This window comes from Anser anser (genome assembly GCF_964211835.1).
Source record: "Anser anser genome assembly, chromosome: 1".
Lineage (NCBI taxonomy): Eukaryota > Metazoa > Chordata > Aves > Anseriformes > Anatidae > Anser > Anser anser.
The window spans coordinates 42042812-42065253 of record NC_139720.1 but is presented as its reverse complement, the minus strand read 5'-3'; the positions used below and the strand labels follow the sequence as shown (position 1 = coordinate 42065253).

The 22442-nt window shown below is 38.5% G+C and overlaps 1 protein-coding gene across 1 annotated transcript in view; it reads right to left on the bottom strand.

The window, feature by feature from the left end:
• Nucleotides 1-22442, bottom strand: part of NAV3 (neuron navigator 3) — a 423218-nt gene that overhangs the window by 105518 nt on the left and 295258 nt on the right. Inside the window, 4 exon segments of the mRNA XM_083807523.1 lie at nt 232-351; nt 4082-4465; nt 4858-4966; nt 19142-19257. Of these exon segments, the coding sequence (XP_083663649.1) occupies nt 232-351; nt 4082-4465; nt 4858-4966; nt 19142-19257 (729 nt within the window).

The following is a 22442-nucleotide window of genomic DNA, read 5'->3' as shown; positions in this document are numbered from 1 at the left end:
AATAATAAATTCTTCCTCTAATCCCCCTTTCTTTGTGATAAATTTGCTTTTTCCCTGCCCATTGTGCTACTTGGCATATTCAGTGGTCACAAATCTAGCAGTCTTTGAAGCACTTTGAAGTGCTTTCTCTTGCTATTCCTTATGAACAGAACAGTGATATATTAGCAGGTATGAAGGATGAAAAATATCTGGAAAGCTCAGATAGCTTTTTACTAGGCAAAGCACTGTTACCTGTCTGCATCCACAGTCACGTCATGAACCCCTCTCTGAATGACGTCTCGAGAAGCAGCTAGGTCTGGTATTCGGTTCAGACTTCTCGTATATAGGTTGAGTCCTCCATCTGTCATGTACCTGAAAATAAATGTGTGGTCAATCAGTGGGAAATGCAGCCATCTGCCAAACATGTTTCACTCTAAAGTTAATGGGCTGTGGAATTCAAGTGTTTAAGGTAAGGGCTGCCCTGTTGGATGGTAGACTTATATTAAATATTCTCAGCTTATGTACCCAGTGCAGGGAGATCAGGTATATGCTCATTTTCTGGGATCATTTGCCTTTTTCTGTGAACGCTTGCATGGAAACCTGCTTTGCCAAAATATATTTATTATTTGCCAAAACAAATTTATTTACATTAGAGGACTGAAGCCTTCAAGTTATCTTCATACATTTTAAGTACATTGTAAGTGCTGCAGTCTTATCAAAGAACAGGACTAGATGCAAAAAGCATAACTCTAACAGAACACAAACAAACATATAAAACCATCCATCTAAATGGGAATAGAAATTGAGAACCTAAATCCATAGTCCCTGATGGTATATAATTGCTTATATATGAAGAGAGATGCTGCTGAAGCCCTTACAACGGTTTTTAAGAATCTGTTTCTACCTGTGTTCCCCTTTCTTGATTCTTACCACTTCACATTACAGTAAATGACTAATGAATTGAACAGTGAGAAGAGTGCTGCTTACTCACTAGAGAACCATTAAAAGATGCTGAATTTCAAGCAGAAGCAATAATTTATGGAATGTCTACCTACAGTTTAGTAAGCTTTGTGAGCTGTTTAAATTGGTGCTTATAACTGAGCAGTACCATGAGCCTGTCCCACTCTCAAGATCTCTCCATTATTTTCTTAAAGAACCTTGCATTAAACTGTCTTTCCTCATAGGTTCTTGTTTTAGTGGTTTTTGTTGTTGTTGTTGTTTGTTTGTTTTGTGTTTTTTTTTTCCTGATCTCTTGCTCTTTTTTGATAACTGAAAAATGTTGGCATACCCCAGCAAGCCTACTTTTTATTTGCAAAAAAAAGCAAATTTACAGGCTTAGTGAAATAAGCACGGCCCCATTGCTGGAAGGATGGTGAAAATGATCTTCTGGAGTTCATTCCCAACTCAAACAATCTTTAACATAAGTTCTCCTAGAACCATGAAATGATGCCCTTCAAATCCATCTTTCATCCAAAATGTGTGTCCAAGTAGACAAACACTTAACTTTAGTAATTCCACACAGAATCTGAAGCACAAGCCAAGGCACACAAGCATTACTGGTGCTCCAGATGTTGTGTTGGCCCTCGCCCTGCAGTTCCTTCTGGAGATGATTTAATTGAAATCAACTGATCTCTCTGTCCAAGAGACTGCAGGACTAATACAGCAGTTCAGGAGCACCCGTCACCATCCTCACAATGTGGGGCAAGTGAACTGGTCCAGATCTAGAGTGCAAAGATGTGGTAGGCAAGCTCTGTGAGACAGTAACAGCTTGGGACAACATTGTGTCCTGGATGGCAATCTGGATGAAGGTAACCTCACATGCATTAAAACACAAAGAGTTGATTTGTTTATTTTTAACTAAACTCTAAGGTATTTTATCTGCTAGTAAGATCTGGCCTGCAGTTCAAAAAGGGATTTCTGAAACCGTGAAATCTGGAGTCTGTAGACGATAACTTCATATTTGTCTTCAAGGGTTAAAAAATATATATATATCAAGCTTGCACACTAGATTTATTCTTCTAGTAAAGACAAAATTTATACCTTTTGAGAGATTATTTAGCAGGAGTGAATCATGCAGTAGATTCCAAGGCTCTTAAATTGTATATTAAACTTGGCTGTGGTTTGAATGCAATCCAGTCTATACAGATTTTATCCTCTATAAATAAGGCCTGAATGGAGAGACTTAGCAAGTGCAACAGGCATTCCTCACACTAATTTCTAATTACTGCTGCATTCCTGTCCCCAGGTACTTAAAGTAATTAAACTGAAAATGGAAGAGGAATAAAGGAGATAAGACTTTACATGCCTCAATGAATCCTGAATTTTCAGACCTTATTAACTTGTTTTTAACATTTACCACACCTAAAAATGTTAACTGAGCACATTGTAACTTACTGTCTATTGAGTCATCCTTATTACTGATGCAAAGAGAAGTCACACAGCACGATGACTATATTCATTCTCTAAAGTGATAAGCTAATTAATGCAATTCATCAGGCACTGCAAAGGATCCCCCCCCCTTTTTTATTTCTTTCCTTTTTTTTTTTAATAAACCCATGCAACCATTAACAACAGAATTTATAATTTTCTTTATGATTAGAGGTCTTCAGACATTAAAGTATTACATTTTCAATATTACTTTTCTCTGTTTCTGCATTGTAGTCAAGTGATTCTGACCTCTTGCTCCTTACTCCTTGTTTTCTTCATTTCACTATGTTTTCTAGCACGCATGAATATGGCATCTTATTTGACAGCTATTAAGGCTATGCTGAACAGTTGCAGTACACGATAAGCTTATCAGCACTCCTTCATTTCCAGATCATTGAGACAGCGCACCAAGAAGACAGAGGTATTTGCTTTCTTTATAGTTATGGACTTTCTACAGATCTGTCTTTGGATGCTGCTTGAGTTGATACAATACTCTAGACAGAGGCTGGATCACAAACTTAGATTTGTTTTTAGGAATGCATTATAATTCATTAACCACCTTTCTTTAATCATAGCTATACTTCAAAATAAAAGATTAAATTGACAGCAGGAGTCCTAAACATGTACAGAGCCAAGCAGTGCAGTGTGACATAGCCATGGGCTCGGTGAGACTTCTGTTCAAACCAATGTTACCTCAGACACCCAGGAGCCTTGAGATGACAACAAGATTTCCACTAAAATAATGTTTTTGGCAGCACTGAACAGTAATATAAGTACGGGTAAAATGGTAATATGTTTTTTTTTTTTTTTAATGATGCTTTAAAACTTTTAATTCATGTGGGAGTGAATAATCATGTTAATATGATCGACATAAGAATTGTTAAATAGTAATTTGAAACTTTTTTTCTGTTATCTCAACATAAAGGGCCTATACTAGATATATATACAGATCAATCAGAAACTTAACCATCAACAAATATAAATAATTTAAAAACAACAACAACAACAACAAAAGTTTATTTTACAGGGGAAACTTAACTGCCACGTGAAAAAAGTACTCCTTCTCACTATCACAGGGAATACAGTATGTCAAAGGCAATCAGTAAGCAAACAAAACTGAAAATAATTGTTACTCTTCCTCCTGGTAAGCTAGGACAGTAACTGATCTATTCTTGTATCAAAAGACATTCCGCCAGCTCAGATGATATGCACAGTTGAAAAACTGAGGTAGCTGTTTAGAACACAGAATATACTAGACAATATCTAAAGCAGTAACAGTGAAAGTCAGGCCTGTCCCCAACTGCTTTTCATTAGCTGTATCCAATACCATATCTACCATCTCAAATAAAACATAAAAATACTGACAGGTGACCTATCTCAGACCAATCAGAGCAAAATGATGGTTTACCAGATAATTAAGAAATTCCTAAAGGAAGTACCTGTGCTCTTATTAAAGTTCATCAAAAAGTCATATAGATGTGAAAGGAGAAGACTTGAATTCGAAGGCAGGTGAGAACATCATTGGCCGTTTAGGGGGATAATTTTATTATTTTTAATATGTATATTTCTATGTGGCATCCATAATGCAACTTCCACGTATGCCAGAATTTTTCAGGAAAATCCTAATGAACTTGCCAATGACACGTATTTTCAAATGGAAGAAAGTGCTGCTTACCCACTATTGATGTCATCAGTTCTAAGACTTTTCCCAAGAATGTCCCCATCACTCATGTAGCCACCAGCGTCAACTTCAGAGGACATGTCCAAATCACTACCTCCCTTCTCACTCATGTCGATCTGAGAGATATTTCCAAGGCGAGAAACTGCTGCTCGGCGAAGCGGGGTGGTGTACATGAATCGAGAAGGGTCTGTATGTATGAAGCGACTCGCGCTGCTGCGAGGATAACCAGCACCCAAGGATGGGGCATCTCCTGCCTGCAGCCGAGGGCTGGCCTGCCCTAACCTCCAAGTCACTGGGGTGGACCGGCTTGTCAAGCTTGGTATGCTTCTCCCATTCACCTCAGTTGTCACAGTGCTGTCAAAAGTTGTCTCCAGCGTGCTGCCAAAGCAAAATAGAGAAGTCAGTGAACTGTGCTTTCTCTCTTCCTGAGAAAGAAGGGAAAGCAAAGGCTGGAAAATTGTGTCTGTCTGTCTGTCTATATGAGCACACGTTTGGGTATATAACAACCTTCACTTATAAAAGAACCTAAAATAAATTTTATAGGTTTTAAGGAGATGTATAGGAAGCAACAAGTATTTTTGTGAATGATTGCATAAGACACTTTGACAAAAAAAAAAAAAGTATATTAAAGTCATTTTTAAGTGGTAGAGGGACTCTAGAAAACATTATGGGTGGTGTTAATTTTCCCTTACAAGTCTGTAATTCATACAGCAAGTAATACTGCTCTTCTATAGACCACGTTTTTAGCAGTCTACACAAAAGCAATATACCTGTGGCTTATCTGGGTCCCTCTAAGGCTGGACATAGTTTCTTCCAAATTCTGTCTCAGGTCTGCTATATTCTTTACAGTTCTCATTCTTCTTGTTTCAGGGTCTTCCCCTGGAAGAAACCAACAAAAGCAGCATAAATCTCAGTGCATACAAACATATAAAGTTGAATACAGTGCACGCATGTGTTCACAGCTGAGAATACACACATATGACTCTAAATACCTCTGTCCCTTTAACATTTTAAAAAAATAAAAACACCTTTCAGTAATAAAACACATATTCACCTATAAACAGAATGTGGTATGTAAAAAACTATACTGAAGAGAGTCCTAGCAATGAATCCCTGATAGGGCCCAAATCTGTTAATGAAACTCAGATTTACAGTGTTGGGATTTTTATCCGCTGTAATCATGGCACAATGCAGCCCCAGACCACTTGATACATTACACACACCCTTTTTCCTCCTTGACATTTTACATGTCTTGGTAAGAAATAAAGCCACAGTAAATCTGTGTCTGGAAAGAACTAGGATGACTGTTACAACAGCTCTTCAGTACGCACTTAATATCCAGGCTATTTCAGAGTACTCTAAGTTGGGCACTTAATACAGCATCTTTCCTGAACTGAAGTAGCAGATTATTCTTCGTATGTTTTACTTGAGATAAAAGTCAGGACACTCCAAACACGTGCATCATTTATACAATTATGGAATTTAGCTTCCTTTGGGAATCCACTGTGACAATTTAGTCTGGTTTTCTGAAAAGCAGAGCCCACAAAACTTCACCTGAGACATCCTGAATCACGTATATTTCATGCAATCACAATAAATAAATAAAAAATATATATTTCATGTTAGAAAATAATAAGCTTCAAAGAAGCATACATATATAAAGATTTTGAAGTCATACATGAAGATAAAGAAATTCATCTTTTCTATCATATTCATATATCAAGGAATATTAATTCAGTCTTCTTTTGTAGAATTACGGAATTTCATAACAAAAGCTGTGACAAAGTAACTGATTTATTCAAGGTTAGTGTTCTGTTTCTGGCTGTGTCCCATACATGTTGCATAAAAGAAGGCTAGCAAGAAGCATTATTATTATAGCTATGTGTACAATGCTCAACATGATGTGTAAATTTCTTTTCAACTCCATCAATGAAACATTTAATGTCATACCTCACCTTGCTAATCTTACTGCTAATTCTCAAAAGTTATCATCAATAATGATGTTGTGCAATCACTAATCATATCTGCAATATTTAGCTCTATATTCCAGCATTCCCATCCAGAGCAAGCTTCTAAATTATTTTTGAAATTTTCACAACATTGAGAAACTGTTTCGTCTTTGAACACATCTATCATGAGATAGTCTTGTGAAGTTAAACTCAACATCATACAAAAATCAAGATCACAATTTCAAGCAAAGGCAAAATACCATGTAGCACTACAGTATTTCACTTTTGTAAAATGTAAAACACAAATGAAGATATTTCAAGTTACTGTATTGAAGATCTTCAAGTTACTGTATTTTTTTATTCTGTTGCAATCCTTCTTCCTTCCATGTTTTTGTGTATATTTAAATAAGTATAAATTCAACTAAGGTGATGTCTCTAAGGAAAAGCATCATGTACCACACAAAGGACAGATAGGGAATATCAGGGGACAAGAGAACTGGGGAATGGTCAAGGTATACTAGAAATGTTAAAAAAGTCCAAAGGTCCTACAGAAACAAATTCTGATAAAAAAAAGTATCTAAATGCAATCTCTGTTTGAGGGCATGGGTTAAACATACTAAGGTTAAGTTGTAGCAGAAACACAAACATTGGTTTAACATAGGTTTACAATAAGCACGTTTAATATAGACAGTGACATTTATTTCAAATATAAAGAAGAACCTGCAGAAGCAAATGGTATTTGAACAATGGTTCACTTAAGCTTTTTCAATTTTGAATTTTGAGGCCTTTGAGCTCTTTGACAAACTGAATTGCTACTGTACCTTCCCCTGCAGCCCAGCCTTGTGATTGCCTGATCACTGTGCAGGTCCTTAAGGAGAATCTCAGCTCTTGGCAGTACATGGAAACAAGTTATTCCATATAGATTCCATATACACTTTCTGTCTTCCCTGATAGGCCAAGGATGCATGGTACTAGTCAACACACTCTGCAGTGGTGGTTCAATGTCAAGCTAGCTTTGGCAGCAATGCCATTCTGAGGTTTTCCCCACCACTGTCTACGCCTTCTGTCCTCTTTGCTGCAGCCAGTAGTCCTTCAGGAAATGCTGTTAGCCTGTTTGTTTTACTGCTCTGAATCAATTCTCCTGTGGTTTCATGGTCAAACAGTCCATAAAGCTCTGGGTTGGCAGCAATGGAACTGACAGCGTGGGTAGAGATAAATGGTGATACAACCCAACCCTGCTGCCAAATTCTCTATCTTGCCAAGCCACACCCTGACAGCATGTCCATCCACAAACTTTTGCTCCATAAAATATCTGTATGCATTTTCACATGTAATACCTTGAAGGAGGCAAATGTTCACACTCACATTGAAATTACCACTATTGCTCCCATGTTTCAAGATAGGTGTGTGCTCAGCCAAGCACCTTGCCATACATGCATGGTTCCCATATACTATTTGCAGAAGTTTCTGCACCGTCCTGGAAACTCCCATGGGGCAGAAGCCTTGCACCAAGCCTGTGCTGGAAACCATTAAATCCTGTTAGATTGAGCCTGCTGTCGATACCTCAGACATTTCCAAGGCAGACTGTCCATGACTACCTCCAGGCAGTTGCCTATGGTGTGCTCAGTTCCTCACTGCCATGGCATTGCCCCCTCCATCAAATGCACTCAAATTCACTTTCAGGCGCACGTTATCTTCCTGCCACAATACCTATCGGGGACACCCAAGACGTATTAACCCTCCCTTCCTCAAACCCGAGGTGAAACAGTAGCTTGCATACAAGGTAGAAAACAATATTCTGTTTAAAGACAAGTTTCAGCGTTTTAAGCAGGCAGAATTAAGGTAAAACAATCATTTGCCTCCATATTTATTTGAGGAACTAAATATAATCCATATGTGCAGTGACTTTGCCTTTTCCTTTCTTGTTTATTTTTGCCAGTTGTCCTTTGTTGTATGTTAACACTGCAAATTCTTGCAGCAAAAATGATAGCAACTGTCTTTTTTAATATATATTGCACAATAACTAGCATAACAAAGCCTTAAGGTATAATTGCAATATCAATAATAATAATAATAAAAAATAGGTACATATATATGGCAAACTGCCAAAATATATTTTCACAGAGAAGCATATTTCATCTTTAGACAAATAACACCAGAAAAAGTAGCACTCTTCTGTCCTGGAAAGGTGGAAATTTTGAGGTCTAATCTCTTGATCTCTCAGTGACACAAGGGGTAATTTGAAAACCACACCACTACATTTTTTTTTTCTAAAAAAATACAACTGGAATTTTATGATCTTGCAATACTATATAGTATTATGTACAAAATCCTCATTACTGTAACTCTTAAGTGTTTTAAAAATAACTGTTCCTTTTACTTTCCCTTCTTCTCTTAAGGCTATATTGATGGGGTTATGCCGTACCACTTACGAATGTCAGAAAGCATAAACAATTGAACGTGATGCTTGAGAAATTTTCTGCACTGAGTACAAGACCCTCAGACCTGACGTTACCTACATTTTCAGGACAGCACTGTGGCTCCCCACATACATCAAGCCTTCTTCAACAGGACCAAAGGGATGGTGAATACACACATTATTCTGAAAGGCAGATACATCTTGTCTGCCAGAAGAGACACTATGGTGCTTATTGCAGCAGGATTAAGGATCACTGTATGGGTTCAAAGGGAACCCAGACTCTCCCTAACACCCTCTTATAGCAAAAAGCACTACCATCATACAGTCTACCCTTATTTGCATGCCCTCACATATCAGAAACGGCTTGTTATCTCAAGTGACTCTGTTTTGCATATTGAAGAAAATTCATTCTATTTCATGCATAGAGAGGATGGGATAAGAAAGACTAAAACTAGGGCACCATGAAACTTTCCTTCAGAACTCCATTCCTCTTACAAGAAAGTCTGATGTAAATATTTTACTGGCCCCATGACATATAATCTGCTCACTCACCTGTAGCTTCATCATTTGTGTTAGACATAAACATTCCAAAATATTGTCCCCAAATTCCTTCTTTAAGCAGTGAAACATTACAGGTTCTCTCAGTAAATTTCTAGAGGACATTTTTTTTTTCCTGTTGTGTAAGGTACATACACAGGAAATCAAAAATAAACATCTTACAGAAATCACTAATCACCTAGGTTAAACTTTTACATTCAATATTCTGAAGCTTACCCATAATTGCACTTTTAAGAATAATGGTCATGATCATTTCAATACTTGCATGCATGTAATAACAGCCCAAATAATTCCATTAATTTTGTGATGTTCACAAAAGGATTTACAAACAAGAACCAGCTCCCCAGAGAATTGTTTGCTCTTAGACATTAACTCCACTCACAAAGAAGAGTACCAGTATTAGTCTGCATGTGGGGAAACTGAGGCTCACGAGAGAACAGGGATTTGTTCTGTGACACACAGCTGAAGAGGAGCAGAAGGTGGAGAGTTCAGCTGCCTTTGCTAACAGTAATCTCTAGAAGAAACCCCTTCTAGCATACAACTGTAGACTAAAATAGTCTAAAGGTAGACATAAAAAGAGAATACTTGTTTCTTTGTTATTTGGAGATGATAGCTTTTTAAATTACATATAGAGCAAAAAATTTATCCTGAATTTAAACACTCTCAGGGCTAACACATCCACCAGAAAAGAACCTCCAGGCTAGACATGTGCTATATAACCTTGGAAAAGCAAGCAGACACTTCAACCATTTGACTGGCTGAAGAACAAAGCTTTGGAAATGAACACTTTGAGCACTCTTACAAAGGACTGAGAGATGAAAAGTAAAGCCAGTAACACAGAAGCCTTTTGAAGCACCTATGACAGTGGACTACAAATGATCACTGGCATGTACTGATATAGCTAAACTGTGAAACCATGGCACTAACAATTCCACATATATGGATGAAATTATCAGCAGAGGGAAAGGGAAAGCAATAATGGACAGTTTGTAGGTAGGCCAAGATATTTTCTATCTAAACCAAACCTTGAATTTGAGATTACAATTTAAAATTCATGAGGATGAGTGTCACGAAAATTAAATTATTTTACAGTGAACTAATAGAACCTAAGTGTTTCACCTTATTTTTTCAAACAGCTTAAGAAAACTCACTCAATTATTCACACACAGTTACTGTCCATGCACTTGTCAAAAGTGATTTATGCATTCACCTTAATTTCATACAGTCTTCAGAGGTAAGAGTAAGCAAGCTAGGAAGAAATGGCTAGACCCTATTTTTGCATACTACAGCATACAAACCCAGTTCTGTCTCATGAAATCACTGTCAAGATCAAAAATCTGCTCCATGCAAATATGTGCACATACTTTGGTCTCCTCCTTCCCTTTCTGATTTCAAGTCAAAGTTAACTTACCTAAAATATCAGTATAAAGGACCTGTTCTAGGTCCCCCAGCATTGTTATTATGACATCTTCATCCAGATGTGCAGTCCCTTCACGCAAGCAGCCTTCCTCCTCCTCCTCTGCCCAGTTCCTGCTGGGGAAATGGGACATGCAGGTTGCATTTTCATCGTCTGATTTCCCCCTCTCCTCATTATCAGTCCTGAAGCCTTCATCTGTACGCCGATCTCCTGACCTCCTGGACGTGGTGTTTCCAGCTGGTGGTAGCACCTGGAACGCTTGGGGTGTGGTGAGACCAGAGTGGCAGAGAGAGTGCACCGAGCGTGAGAGTGCCTTGGAAAGTGAGCTTTTGTTCCCAGCTTCTGCCTCCCGCTGATGGTAACTCTGGCTGGACTTGGAGGCGTTTCCAAACCAGTTCTCCCTATATGAGTATCGCCTCTTCTCCCCTTCACTGGTGAGCGTGAGATTGGTTAGAGACTTCTGCTTCTGAAGACGAACACACCCTCTTCTAACCTCCTTGCCTTTAAACACTGACAGTTCAGCAGATCGCTGCATCTTTCTGGCTGTGGCTTCACCTCAGTCAGATTTCATATTTCTGAGACAGGCAGCAGTTCAGCTCTTCAGCAAGGTCTGGAGGTGACCCTTCTGGTACTGCACGCTGCACATCCCAGGAAGAACATCCTTGCACTCGTAATGAAAAGCACAGCTCAAACATACAGTGTATGTAGTGTAAATGACGAGACAGACACAGTCATTTTCTTTAAAATTACGCTGCTGTCTCTGCTAAGCCACTTCTCCCCCGTCACATTAATCTGCAGTACTTACAGTCATTTTCACTTGGATTTCTCTCAAGCAGAAGAGAGTTGATCAAACACTCTGCTCCAGCACAGAAGTAATCCCAAAAGCCAACTGTGTTTTCCCCTCTCCATCCAATCACCGGTCTCATCAGAGCGGTGGGCCTGCATCTCTGTCTACAGCTGCTGAGGTCTGAAATCCAAAGTAGGCACGAGTTCTCTCGGGTGTTTTTCCCCCCTCTCAGCAGATCATGACTGATCCCAGCGCACGGCTCTTCACTTTAGATGGGCTGACACAGAATTGCAAGTACAGCCTCCACGTCAGAGCTCAATAAAGAGCCAAAATTAACCACTGAAGCAAAGCTCTGCACAAGCCTCCTTGCATTTTAGTATTCAACCTGCATTCCCAGATATATGACTCTTCTCTGCTACTGCAGCGAAAGCTGCTGGCTGCCATGGCAGCAAACATCCTGGTGAATTAAACCAGAGACACGGAATCCTCTGCCCAGTTTACAGTGCCACAGGTTTCAAGACACAGCTCCACCTGAATGGGATACTACAGTCATAGACCTAGCTCACAGTCAAATGATATTTTTCTCCCTGAAAGGTAAGGATGATGAACTATTTCTTCCATATCATTGCTACTCCCTGTGCAAGAAGCTAAAAGCAGATTTGCAAATGGACCTTGAGCCTTGCAATTTCTGTTATAAATAAATATATATATATAATTTAAGATAATAAAGAAGCTAATAAACGGAACACAGCAGCACCTACCCAGTAAAGTGACTTATAAATAGAAACATTTTGTTTCTTTCTGCTTGAAATATACCCTTTTTGCATCTCTGTGAGATTCAGAGGCTAGTATAGAATTAAAAAGCTGTGAAAAAAATCACTGTTTCACAATCTTCTGAAAAAATCATATTAAATGGAATGGTATTTTTCTTATAAAGCAATTCAATATAATGTCTGAACTAAGTTCTCCAGATCTAAATTTTGTTTTTAAATAATATAACAAGATGGAAAGAAGACTTTATGTTTAAGTATATACCTTTTCTCACAGTGAAAAAGATATTAGTTCCAGAAATGAAAAAAGGATAATAAAGAACTACCTGAATTGCTTTCTAATTTCTAAATGCAAATATTTTATCTAGGGGCAATTGATTTCACAAAATGTTATAGAGAAATCTACAAATATGAAAATTGCTATATAACAATATACTGCTTTTGTCAGCATTAAAATATGCTTGTCTCAAATCCCTGGGAAACCTTGACAGGAAAGTAACCTTTAAAAATGCCACCCTAAGAATTACAGACTATGCAGATTCCCTGCACGAATAAATGGATGTTAACAGAAGCCTCAGTGCACTTCTTGCTTTTCACTAGCTCAGTTTACAGCTTTTTAAGGCATATACAAAAAAAGAAATATAATAAAACATAGCGGAAGCTTCTTAGAAATTTTAAAGGAAAGGTATATTTTTTTCCTAGAAAACCCTCATAAACACAGAACTAATCTAGAAAAAAATAAGCAGTCTCAAGCAACAATGAGTTTCCATATTGAATCACTGACACATTCCTAGAAAGACAGGGACCACAACAAGATGAGATACCACTCCTCCTCCCCACCTTGCCCACAAAGTCAGTTACAGGCGAGAAGAATAAAGCTGTCCTCCTGAGTATAACATAGTCCCAAATATTAAATGTCTGCCACTTTATCAGCAGGGAAACAGAACGTAACACTTAAATGGTTGCACCATTGAATTTACTCCCAGGGTCTGCTGGACATGGCAGCCTATCATAGATTCATAGAATATCCCGAGTTGGAAGGGACCCATAAGGATCATCAAGTCCAACTCCTGGCACCACACAGGTCTACCCAAAATTTTAGACCATGTGACTAAGTGCACAGTCCAAATGCTTCTTAAATTCAGACAGGCTTGGTGCAGTGACTACTTCCCTGGGGAGCCTGTTCCAGTGTGCAACCACCCTCTCAGTGAAAAACCTCTTCCTGATGTCTAGCCTAAACCTCCCCTGCCTCAGCTTGACACCATTGCCGTGGGTCCTATCACTGGTGATTAAGGAGAATAGGTCGGCGCCTGCCACTCCACTCCCCCTTGTGAGAAAGTTGTAGACTGCGATGAGGTCTCCCCTCAGCCTCCTCTTTTCCAGGCTGAACAGGCCCAGTGACCTCAGCCACTCCTCATACATCTTCCCCTCTAGGCCCTTCACTATCTTCGTCGCCCATATGGGCCCTTAAAAGATTTTTTATGACCGTGCTTGTGCCTGCAAGCATACCATGCACTGGAGGGGATGCTCAGCCTGCCCAGGCTCTGGGAGCAGGGCTCCAGCGCTGCCCGAACGCTCCCCTGCTGGCACACTCTGCCTGCACACACCCTGGCGTCATGGCAGGAAGCCTTGTGGCTGCAACAGCCTGCTCAGGATGGCTGAGGAGGACACTGAGGTTCTCAGAAAGGCTTTGAAAGGCTGCCTTTGGAAGAGGGAAATTGCACAATGGAGGGCAAGCTCACTTTTCTCCCACTTAATGGTTTAGAAACCTCAATTTATATTAGAAGTGATACACCATTCCCAGTCACTATGTTTCAAATGATTTGGAAGGACAATGAAGTGGCCCTGCACAGCACTGCAGGATCAAAGGAGCAGGGTCCTTTCCTTCCATAAACAGCAAGGCTGAATATCCCTGTTACTCCAAATAAATGAACAGCAACTTCCTCACCTGCCCTTTCTTGCCCAGACAGCTACCACCCATGGCTGGTCTCCGTGGCCAGCTGCAGGTGGCCATGCTCTGCCTTCATGCTGAGTGTGCCTGACCACATGAAGCAGTCATGACTACAGTGCTAGATCTGGCCTCCCTTAGCTCTGCAGACAAGGCTAAGCATTGCCCTGCTAAGGAAGCACTGCGTGGTGCAGCACTCACCTCTCAGCACGGACAAACCAGACAAGAGACCACTGGAACTAGCCAGGCATATTTAGTCCTCTTTCTAGCTGGGAGAAGAAAAACTTATGGCAAGGGATGAAATGTCTACACCCAGTAAGCCACACCACCCCCCCGTACGATGTTGTCACCCCACTCCAGGCTGCCAGGGTCTCAGGTAGGGGTGTAACTGGGTCCTGGGCCACCCAGTGGGCCTCAGTGACTCTGCTGACCTCTTACTTTCCCTTCCTGAGCTATCCTCTGCAGTCCAGCTCCAGCAGGACACAAGTCCTGGGAGCCATATAAGGGTAGCTGGCAGCTACCCTTTTCTTTTGTACATATGTTAAAAACACAATGAGTTAAATGCTGGCATCTGAAGGTACTAGGGCTACTCACACAATCCTAATGTGTACAAACCCTCATATACACAAACAATATAAACTACAGCCTTTAATTACAAGATTATATGAACTTTTCTCCCATGAATCCCACTGCCTCGCTTGGTATACAGATAATCATGATCATCCTTCAAGCAGACACATATGTATATTTGGACCAAATGCTCAGCACAAAGAGCACTGAACTTATCCTCCTGCTTTACCATACCTCTCTGCAGGCTATCATTCAGCAAAGTATAAAATTGCAACGTGGAAAATTCTCATGTTTCCTTATTAAAAAATACTTTTTGCAAAGCTCATTCCTCCATTTTAAATGTATGAAGTGTAGTAATGAACAAATAAATCTTTCTAAACTAAGCAGACAGTATAGGAGACCAGAGGAGAGCAAATGTCACAACGGAGCATTATTCCACAACTACCTTGCAATTCAATGTATTCACCACTCAGCACACAGAAATATGCCTAAATAAAGAACAGCATGGGAATTTCCCCAACCCATCACAATCAGTGTAATGTATCACATTATTTTACTGTCTCTTTCATAAAAGGAATTATAACAACTAGTAAACTAGGGACAAATTTTGCTGTCATATAAAACGTTCTTTGAAGTCTCAGTACATCGTTTGGAGATTTACAAATGAATTATGTAATAGATCTGCAAATTTATAACATTCTGAGTTTCTTCATCCAAGCTTACTTGAAAAAAAATTTGTAAAATATTTCCACACATTATTTTTCTATTTCTCTATTTTTCTCCTTATTTCTATTTCATAGAGAATATAAGAAGCACAGTAAACATAAAACTTGAAAATGAACATTGTTAGGCTAATCCTGCCATTGATACTGGCATATAACTCATAAAATTACTCCCATTTCTGCTTCATCCCTCAGATTTTTTATAATTAGTCAATATTTGTAAATTCATGAATAATTATTTAATCAAACACTTTGCTTTAAGCTCTTTGAACATGTAAACACTTGTTAAAGCCAAACATTATCACTGATTTCATAAAATCACACTTTGTAGTTACAGACATATACAGTTTTCAAAGGATTATTAAATAATTAACTTACTGACATCCTTTTCCAACAAATTCGCAGCAGAAACTGATAAATGTCACAGGTACTATAAACAGAAATACTAGATAAGAAAGTTTAAACACCTTGATCCTAATCATATCGTGAAAATCAAGAGTCAAACTTGATTACTGCTGTTAGCCTTTTCATTTGTATTTTCAAATCCTGTCTGCAAAAATTATACTCTTGTTTTGAAGAAAAAAAAATAAAAGAAATGAGTAGTCTTATTGAGGCAACTGGTACATAAATTACATGCAAGAGTGTTCATACATGACTCCCGAACAGGTCCTTACTTAGGACTCCAAAACTTCTGTCTGGGATTTCCTGGACAGAAGTCTCCACATCTGTGTGCCACATGTGCAATGTGGCAAACACATGCAGAATACACTAAAATTACTGTATGGGTGACCCACGCCTGCAAATCTACAGCAGGCTCAGCGTGTGCAAGGATGTCACCAGCACAGTGCCTGCAGAGGGGACCCAAGGTGTGCAGGAGGTTGTTACACCTACTGTCTGTGTGCTGTGTTGCTGATTTGCACGCACATCATGGAAACATCTGGGGCTGCTCTGGCTGGACTGTGGAATATTCAGGAAAAAAAAAAAAGGCAGGAAAAGAAGTCTGAAGCACTTGAGATCACAGGTGGAACAAATTCCAAGCAGAGATGGAGGAGCTGTGGAGAAACCAAGATTTACAGTAGCTCTACCAAGAGGCAAAACTAGCTTTAGGCATAAGCCATGTGGGAAGCTACCTAGGGCAGCAGACTTGTGGGGACAAACAAACAAGAAAGAGACTGTTCAGGTTATCAGGGCAGAAGCTCTGGATCCATGTCTACACTAGCCTCACTATCTCCCCTACCTTCCAGCACCATCATCCTCCCTCATGGCTCCACAAGTAAAACCAAGTCATCGTGTGCCCAGTAGAAGGCAGTAAATAAACAGAAACAGCCAGCTGCACTGGGACTCTGTCCCATCCTTTCATCAGCTCTGAGATGGAAGAGAGGAGAGGCTTTTAATTTAACCAGCTCCCTTAGAAACCGTGAGGAAGACAAAGCAGAGGAGAGCTGGAAACTAGCCCTAGAGCTTCTCACTTTCCCCATCTACTTCTCCCCATCATTGTTGTTGAGACAGTGGCAAAGGAATGTGAATGGCCTTGCTGGGCACAGAGAACAGAGCCAGTCCACCACTGGAGCAAGGGAATTAGCTTTATTTTAATGTTAAGAATTATAATTTTGTCCCCATACAAGTTTTGGAGAAATCTTCAACAGGTTGTGCTTACAGAATTAGTTTAACATCAGTTAATTTCACCGTGAAGTGGAACTCTGATAAGACCCCTACTAGCTAGGGAACAGCATCCTTCACCCAAGGCACGAAAACAAACAGAAGTGGGTAAATACAGTGAAAGTGGTGCAAGTTTATACAATGATATAAATGAAGATATCTTGGACCTGAGCATTTTAGCCTTACATGCAAATATTTGGCACTGTGAAAACAATAAAGGCTAATGAAATATAAATATAATACAGGTGGGACAGCACTTCACAAACTCTCAGCCTTCAGTGGTTTCCACAGATGCGCAGTCCCTTGCATGATCCTTATTGATCCTTTTTGACTACCAATATACTGAGCTAGTATGTTTGGCTACCAAGTCACAAGAAAAAAAAGAAGCTTCAGATAATACAAAAATGATGCCCATCCACAGCAGCAGTGGAAGATTTCTGAGAAAGATAGTATCAATGTGAAAGAGTTGTTTTGTTTGTTTTTCCCCACGAAAGTTCACCAATGGCAAAATCACCAGTGACTTGGTGATAGTTCACCAATGCAGACAACTATCTATTCAGCAAATGTAGTATTTGATCCATTTATTCTTTGTGCTGCTAACAGCCAACTACAGGTGGCACACATATGTTTTCCTCTGCATACAACAAAAACTTGACAACATTTTTTCCAGTGATTCTGCTTTATTGTCTGTCAGTCAACTGCTAATGCCAGAGTCTGAATAATCAGATTAGAAACATCTCTGATGCCTAGTGCCCTTTATGCCATTTTTTTCTTTTTGATGCTGTTCCATTTCTGTTCAGAACAGTAAAAAGCCAAGAGACACAATATCCTTTTTGATCATTTCAGCAGGTACTGAACCGATTTATTTTTTTTATCATCTCTTTAGATAATTCCTTGAAGCATCCTTTGAATTGCATAAGTGTTTCAACTTATACTCTTTGTACATGCAAGAACAAAGAATCTGTCTTCTGGATTAGTTCAAAATCTTTTTTTTTTTTTTTTTTAAATTTTACTTTAAGAAATACCATTGTACAATAACTTTAACAGGCATGTGTCACCTCCAGGGAACGCTTCACCAGGTTTCAGTGTGACACATCATGAAAGCTGGTTGTGCAAATACGGGATGTTAGACTTAGGAAACTTTTGAAGCGACTAAGACAAATCAGGACAAAACCTCAATTTCAGTATGAATCAGCTAAATGCCAAGGCAGTCCCACAAAGCTTGGGCATCTGATTTCCCTTCTGGTAGAGAGATAATTTTAGACTGATGTGTCAAATGAGTGCTTTAAAGTGAGTTATATTCTGTGTAAGAAGAACCGCATGACTTGTTATAAATTTGTTTGAATGTTAGGGATATGGAGTAAAATGGCAAAACTACAGTTGAATCCAGTGGGACAGTATTTCACCTTTTATTCTTGTAAAAAATGATATTAAGAATAAGGATGCTGATTAAGAAAAAAAAAAAAAGAAAAAGAAAAAGAAAAAGAAAGAACATTTCTGCCTAAAAGGGCCTTTGAAAATACTCCCACACAAGCCTGCTGTGCAATTCAATCCTGATGAGGAAGTCAGCTGTGACACACTTTGCTTTGCATCTACAGGCAGAATTATGGCCAGATCCTGGGCTGATGTAAATCAGCATGGTTCTGTTGACTTTAAAGGAACTATTCTGATATGATTTTAAAAGTCCCCTCACGTTTGTAACCTAATAAGGATTTTGCCCCAGTTTTACAAGGGATTGAAGGACATAGCCTGTAGAAGCTTAGTTTTAGCAGTGACTTAAAAGTCAGGTACAATACAGAGAACTTGTTCATTTTCCCATTTTTTGAATAAAGATCCATTTACAAATGCAAAATATGTCTTCTGTCTCTTGTGTCTCAAATCTGATGTTATGACTTAATTTGATGGCCTTAAATGCAAAACAGTATAAAACATCCTGAAGTAGATTTTCCATGGCCCTCCTGGAACATTCAGTATGACACTAACAATTACACGTTTCGAAACCCTCGTTTATGAAAGTGCAGTTTCTGCAAAATGATGAAGAGTATATTCAAAGAGAAGGAACCAGTTCAGATGAGGGAACTGTGCATTTGAAGCACTAATTGTGCATGACCCAAATTGTCTGCATATTTAGTACCACTCATGAATCAAAGTCAGGAGTATTTCAACACACTGCAATGCTCCTGGTAAGATAAAGATGTAAAAAAAGATGTACATAATTCCTAAACTTAGGCTTTTCCTGAATTCTTGTTACTTACCAGATATCTCCTCTAGGCACTGTTTGGCAGTCTTACTGAATGACAAATCCATTTTAGTAGGACTGGTGCAGGAGTCAGCAGGTGGTAAAGAGGTACTGTCATTTTCTGAGAGAGTTCTGAAAACAAGCAAGAATATTGATTATTATTATTATCTGTCATAAAGGTATTAATGGAAACAAACTTTAATTGAAACTCCAGCTAAAATCACATCACTATACACATCTCAGGAAAAGCCATATGGTGAAAATAGCATAAATGTCACATTTTTACTGAGTTAATTTGACTCCAGCTACACAAATTTGCAAGTGACTACAAACTCCGTCTCTTCATGAACGGCTCAGAGTTTCAGCTGAGAAATTCAGACCCATTTTGTTTCCTTACTTTCTCTTTCCAGAAGAGCAGGAGGTATCAACCAGATATAGTCAGAACCCATTTAAATTGGTTACATCACATGGCTACACAGATATAAGGGAAACGAAAACTTGCAATTGGTTGATGAAATACTAGGCGAGAAAGGCCATGTGTGAAGAAGCTTAGGCAATGGTGGAATGGAAATCTGGCTCAGATATTTAAATCTGTGTGTATCTTCTTTTGATAATGCCCCTTACATAACTCTCTGTAAATGTAATAATAAAAGTGTTTCCATTAACTTACTAATAAATAGCCCATATTTTCTGTGATGGTATATTTCTGTGGATATCAATGATAAATTATGTTGGGTACACTTTGTTGGATACAGTTATTTGCCATTACATAGTGATAAATAGCAAGAAATACACAAAGACATGGAATATTAGTATGAAATAGATAATAATTATTGTCTCTTCCTAAGGAACAGCTGTAGCATCTAACTTACTCAGGAACTGTTCAAATATGATGACATCAAATGCCAACCTGTACCATGTTTGTTTACAGTAAAAGAATGTATCTAAAGATATTCTAGCCACTTTTCAGAATAAAATGAAAAAAAATTCTTCTCTTAGAGATGAAGTTTCTCCAGCTTTGATGATATGAATAACAGTCTTTTGATTTCTTAAAAGACTGTTGAAATATTTATATCCCGATTTTAAAACATTATATTTATAGTTTATTTCTTAAAATTCACCATAGTGTTGCCAACCACCAACTAAATTGTAAACAAGCATTTAACTGTGTGATGAATGTGTATTTTATAAGTAAAAACAACAAAAGCAATGACTTATCACTCAAAATAATTTTATAGCAATGTATTTCATGAAATAACTTTTCAGTTAACATTTTCTTTAGAGTTACTTATTGAACAGATTTGTTCAGTAATTCATGACAGTAACTGACAGAGCAGATATATGCATGTACAACAGAGCAAGTCCCGTCATGGTGGGATCTGTTGATTAGAATCATTAGAATCATTTAACCTGAACTCTACTTAAACTGAAACAGCGATGTTACTCTGATGCACTGTCATCACATCATGTACTTTGGGGATGCTGGAAACAGAAAACTGTTCTCTGAAAACTATTTTTGCTTCTTGTCTACCATTTCTGTCTGTTACATTCTACTGGAAACACAAGCACAGCACATGCTATAAGGTTAACTATGTCCTACTGTCCTTGAATTTGATTTTACATTTGGTGTTTGAGGACAGTGTCCTCAGTAACAAACTGAAATCCTGTGGTCCCACCTGCTTTCATGTATTGCTTGAAATCATCAAAATAAATAAAGGATATGTCTGCTTCCACTGAAAGTAACTTTGAGAGGCCATGAACGCTCGTGAGTTTTCTTGTCTGGACTTAGTGCTGATACTTAGCGCTGGATCAGCACAGGGTGAAAGGTCAGCCCAAAATCACCTCTTAGAAAAAGGCTCTTACAGTAATGGCAAAAGGAATTGAAGTGGTCTGCACTCTTTTCATTAAGACCAAACAACTATGCTGCAAGGGCTGGAGCCAGAGAAAGGCTGGAGTTAGTTACGAGGAACACTGGAAAAACACATGTTGCTTTTGGTCTTGCAGTAAGGGCCCTCAGCTAGGTTGGTACAGTTCAAGTATTTCTAGGTTCCTCCACAAATGTATATAGAGTTTATGTCAATCTACCTCTGGGTAGAAACAGAAAGGGATCATTTTCACCTGTTGTCCTTCTGACACTATGGCAGTGCATTCTTGATTGTGTAATTGTTTAACCATCAATCACTGCATCAGCCGAGACAGGAGATGCAAACTCCTCAGTGAGTGACCAACAGACTTATATGCAAGCGATCTTCGAAGAGAGGATTGAAAGGATCCATCACTGTTTATTTGTACATGTATCATTATAAAAGGATTAAGGACCCTCAGCGAACACCAATACCCAACATTAGCACTACTTCTCTATCTAGTGAATGGGGAAAGATAAGCACAGAACTTCAACAATCTGGATTACCCTCTGGCAGTAACTATTGCCTGTACAGTCCATAGAGACAAATACAAAACTCACTACTGACTATATGGTACACAACGGCTTATGTTAAAAGGACTGGATCTCCCTACAAATAAAAGAGTACAGGCATGTAATGAGTGATCTACAGTAGCAAATAAACTTCAGTAAGATGAGTGAATCTGTTCACCTAAAATAGCAATGAATAAAAGCTTTCACTTGTCCTTGGCTTTGCTTACACAGGTCAAATCAAACCTTTTAGAGATATACCAAATACCAATTAAACCACAGTTCCTTTCTTTGGCATTAATTATTATTATTATTTTTTTTATTTATTTTCATTTTCAAAAATGTGATACAGCTATAATCGGGAAAAGAAGATAAAAAGATAAAAACACTGTGGGAAGAGATACATGCGAAGGTTCCCATTCCAAATTTTAGAATCTGATTGGTGGGGATAATTGCAGCACAAAATCCAGTTTCTGGGACATAAAATAGCATAAGAACCTAAGCCTTAAAGTAAAAAAGATCATATAACACTAATAATTCAAAGATGTTTGATTTAATTTGTAGAAAGAAAACCATGGAAACATAAACCAAATGTAAATGTGATGTGGCTTTCTTAAATTTACAGGCAGTCCAAAATAACAGATCTAAGAAACATGAAATGTCCCTTTTATCTTGCTTCAAACTTAAACATTTAAATATGATGTAAAATAAATTTGATTTGCTAGCAAAACAAATTACAAAGAAACTGCTTTACTGACTTCATTCAACATTTTTGTTTAATTTGGTAAAAATATCAGTGATTCTCATCATCTGAAGTGGCAATAGAAATCTCACAAAGGACTATGGATTTTGCAGCAGTTTAAGTTCTGCTTTCATGAGAAAACTGCTTATTTACTATGGAAGT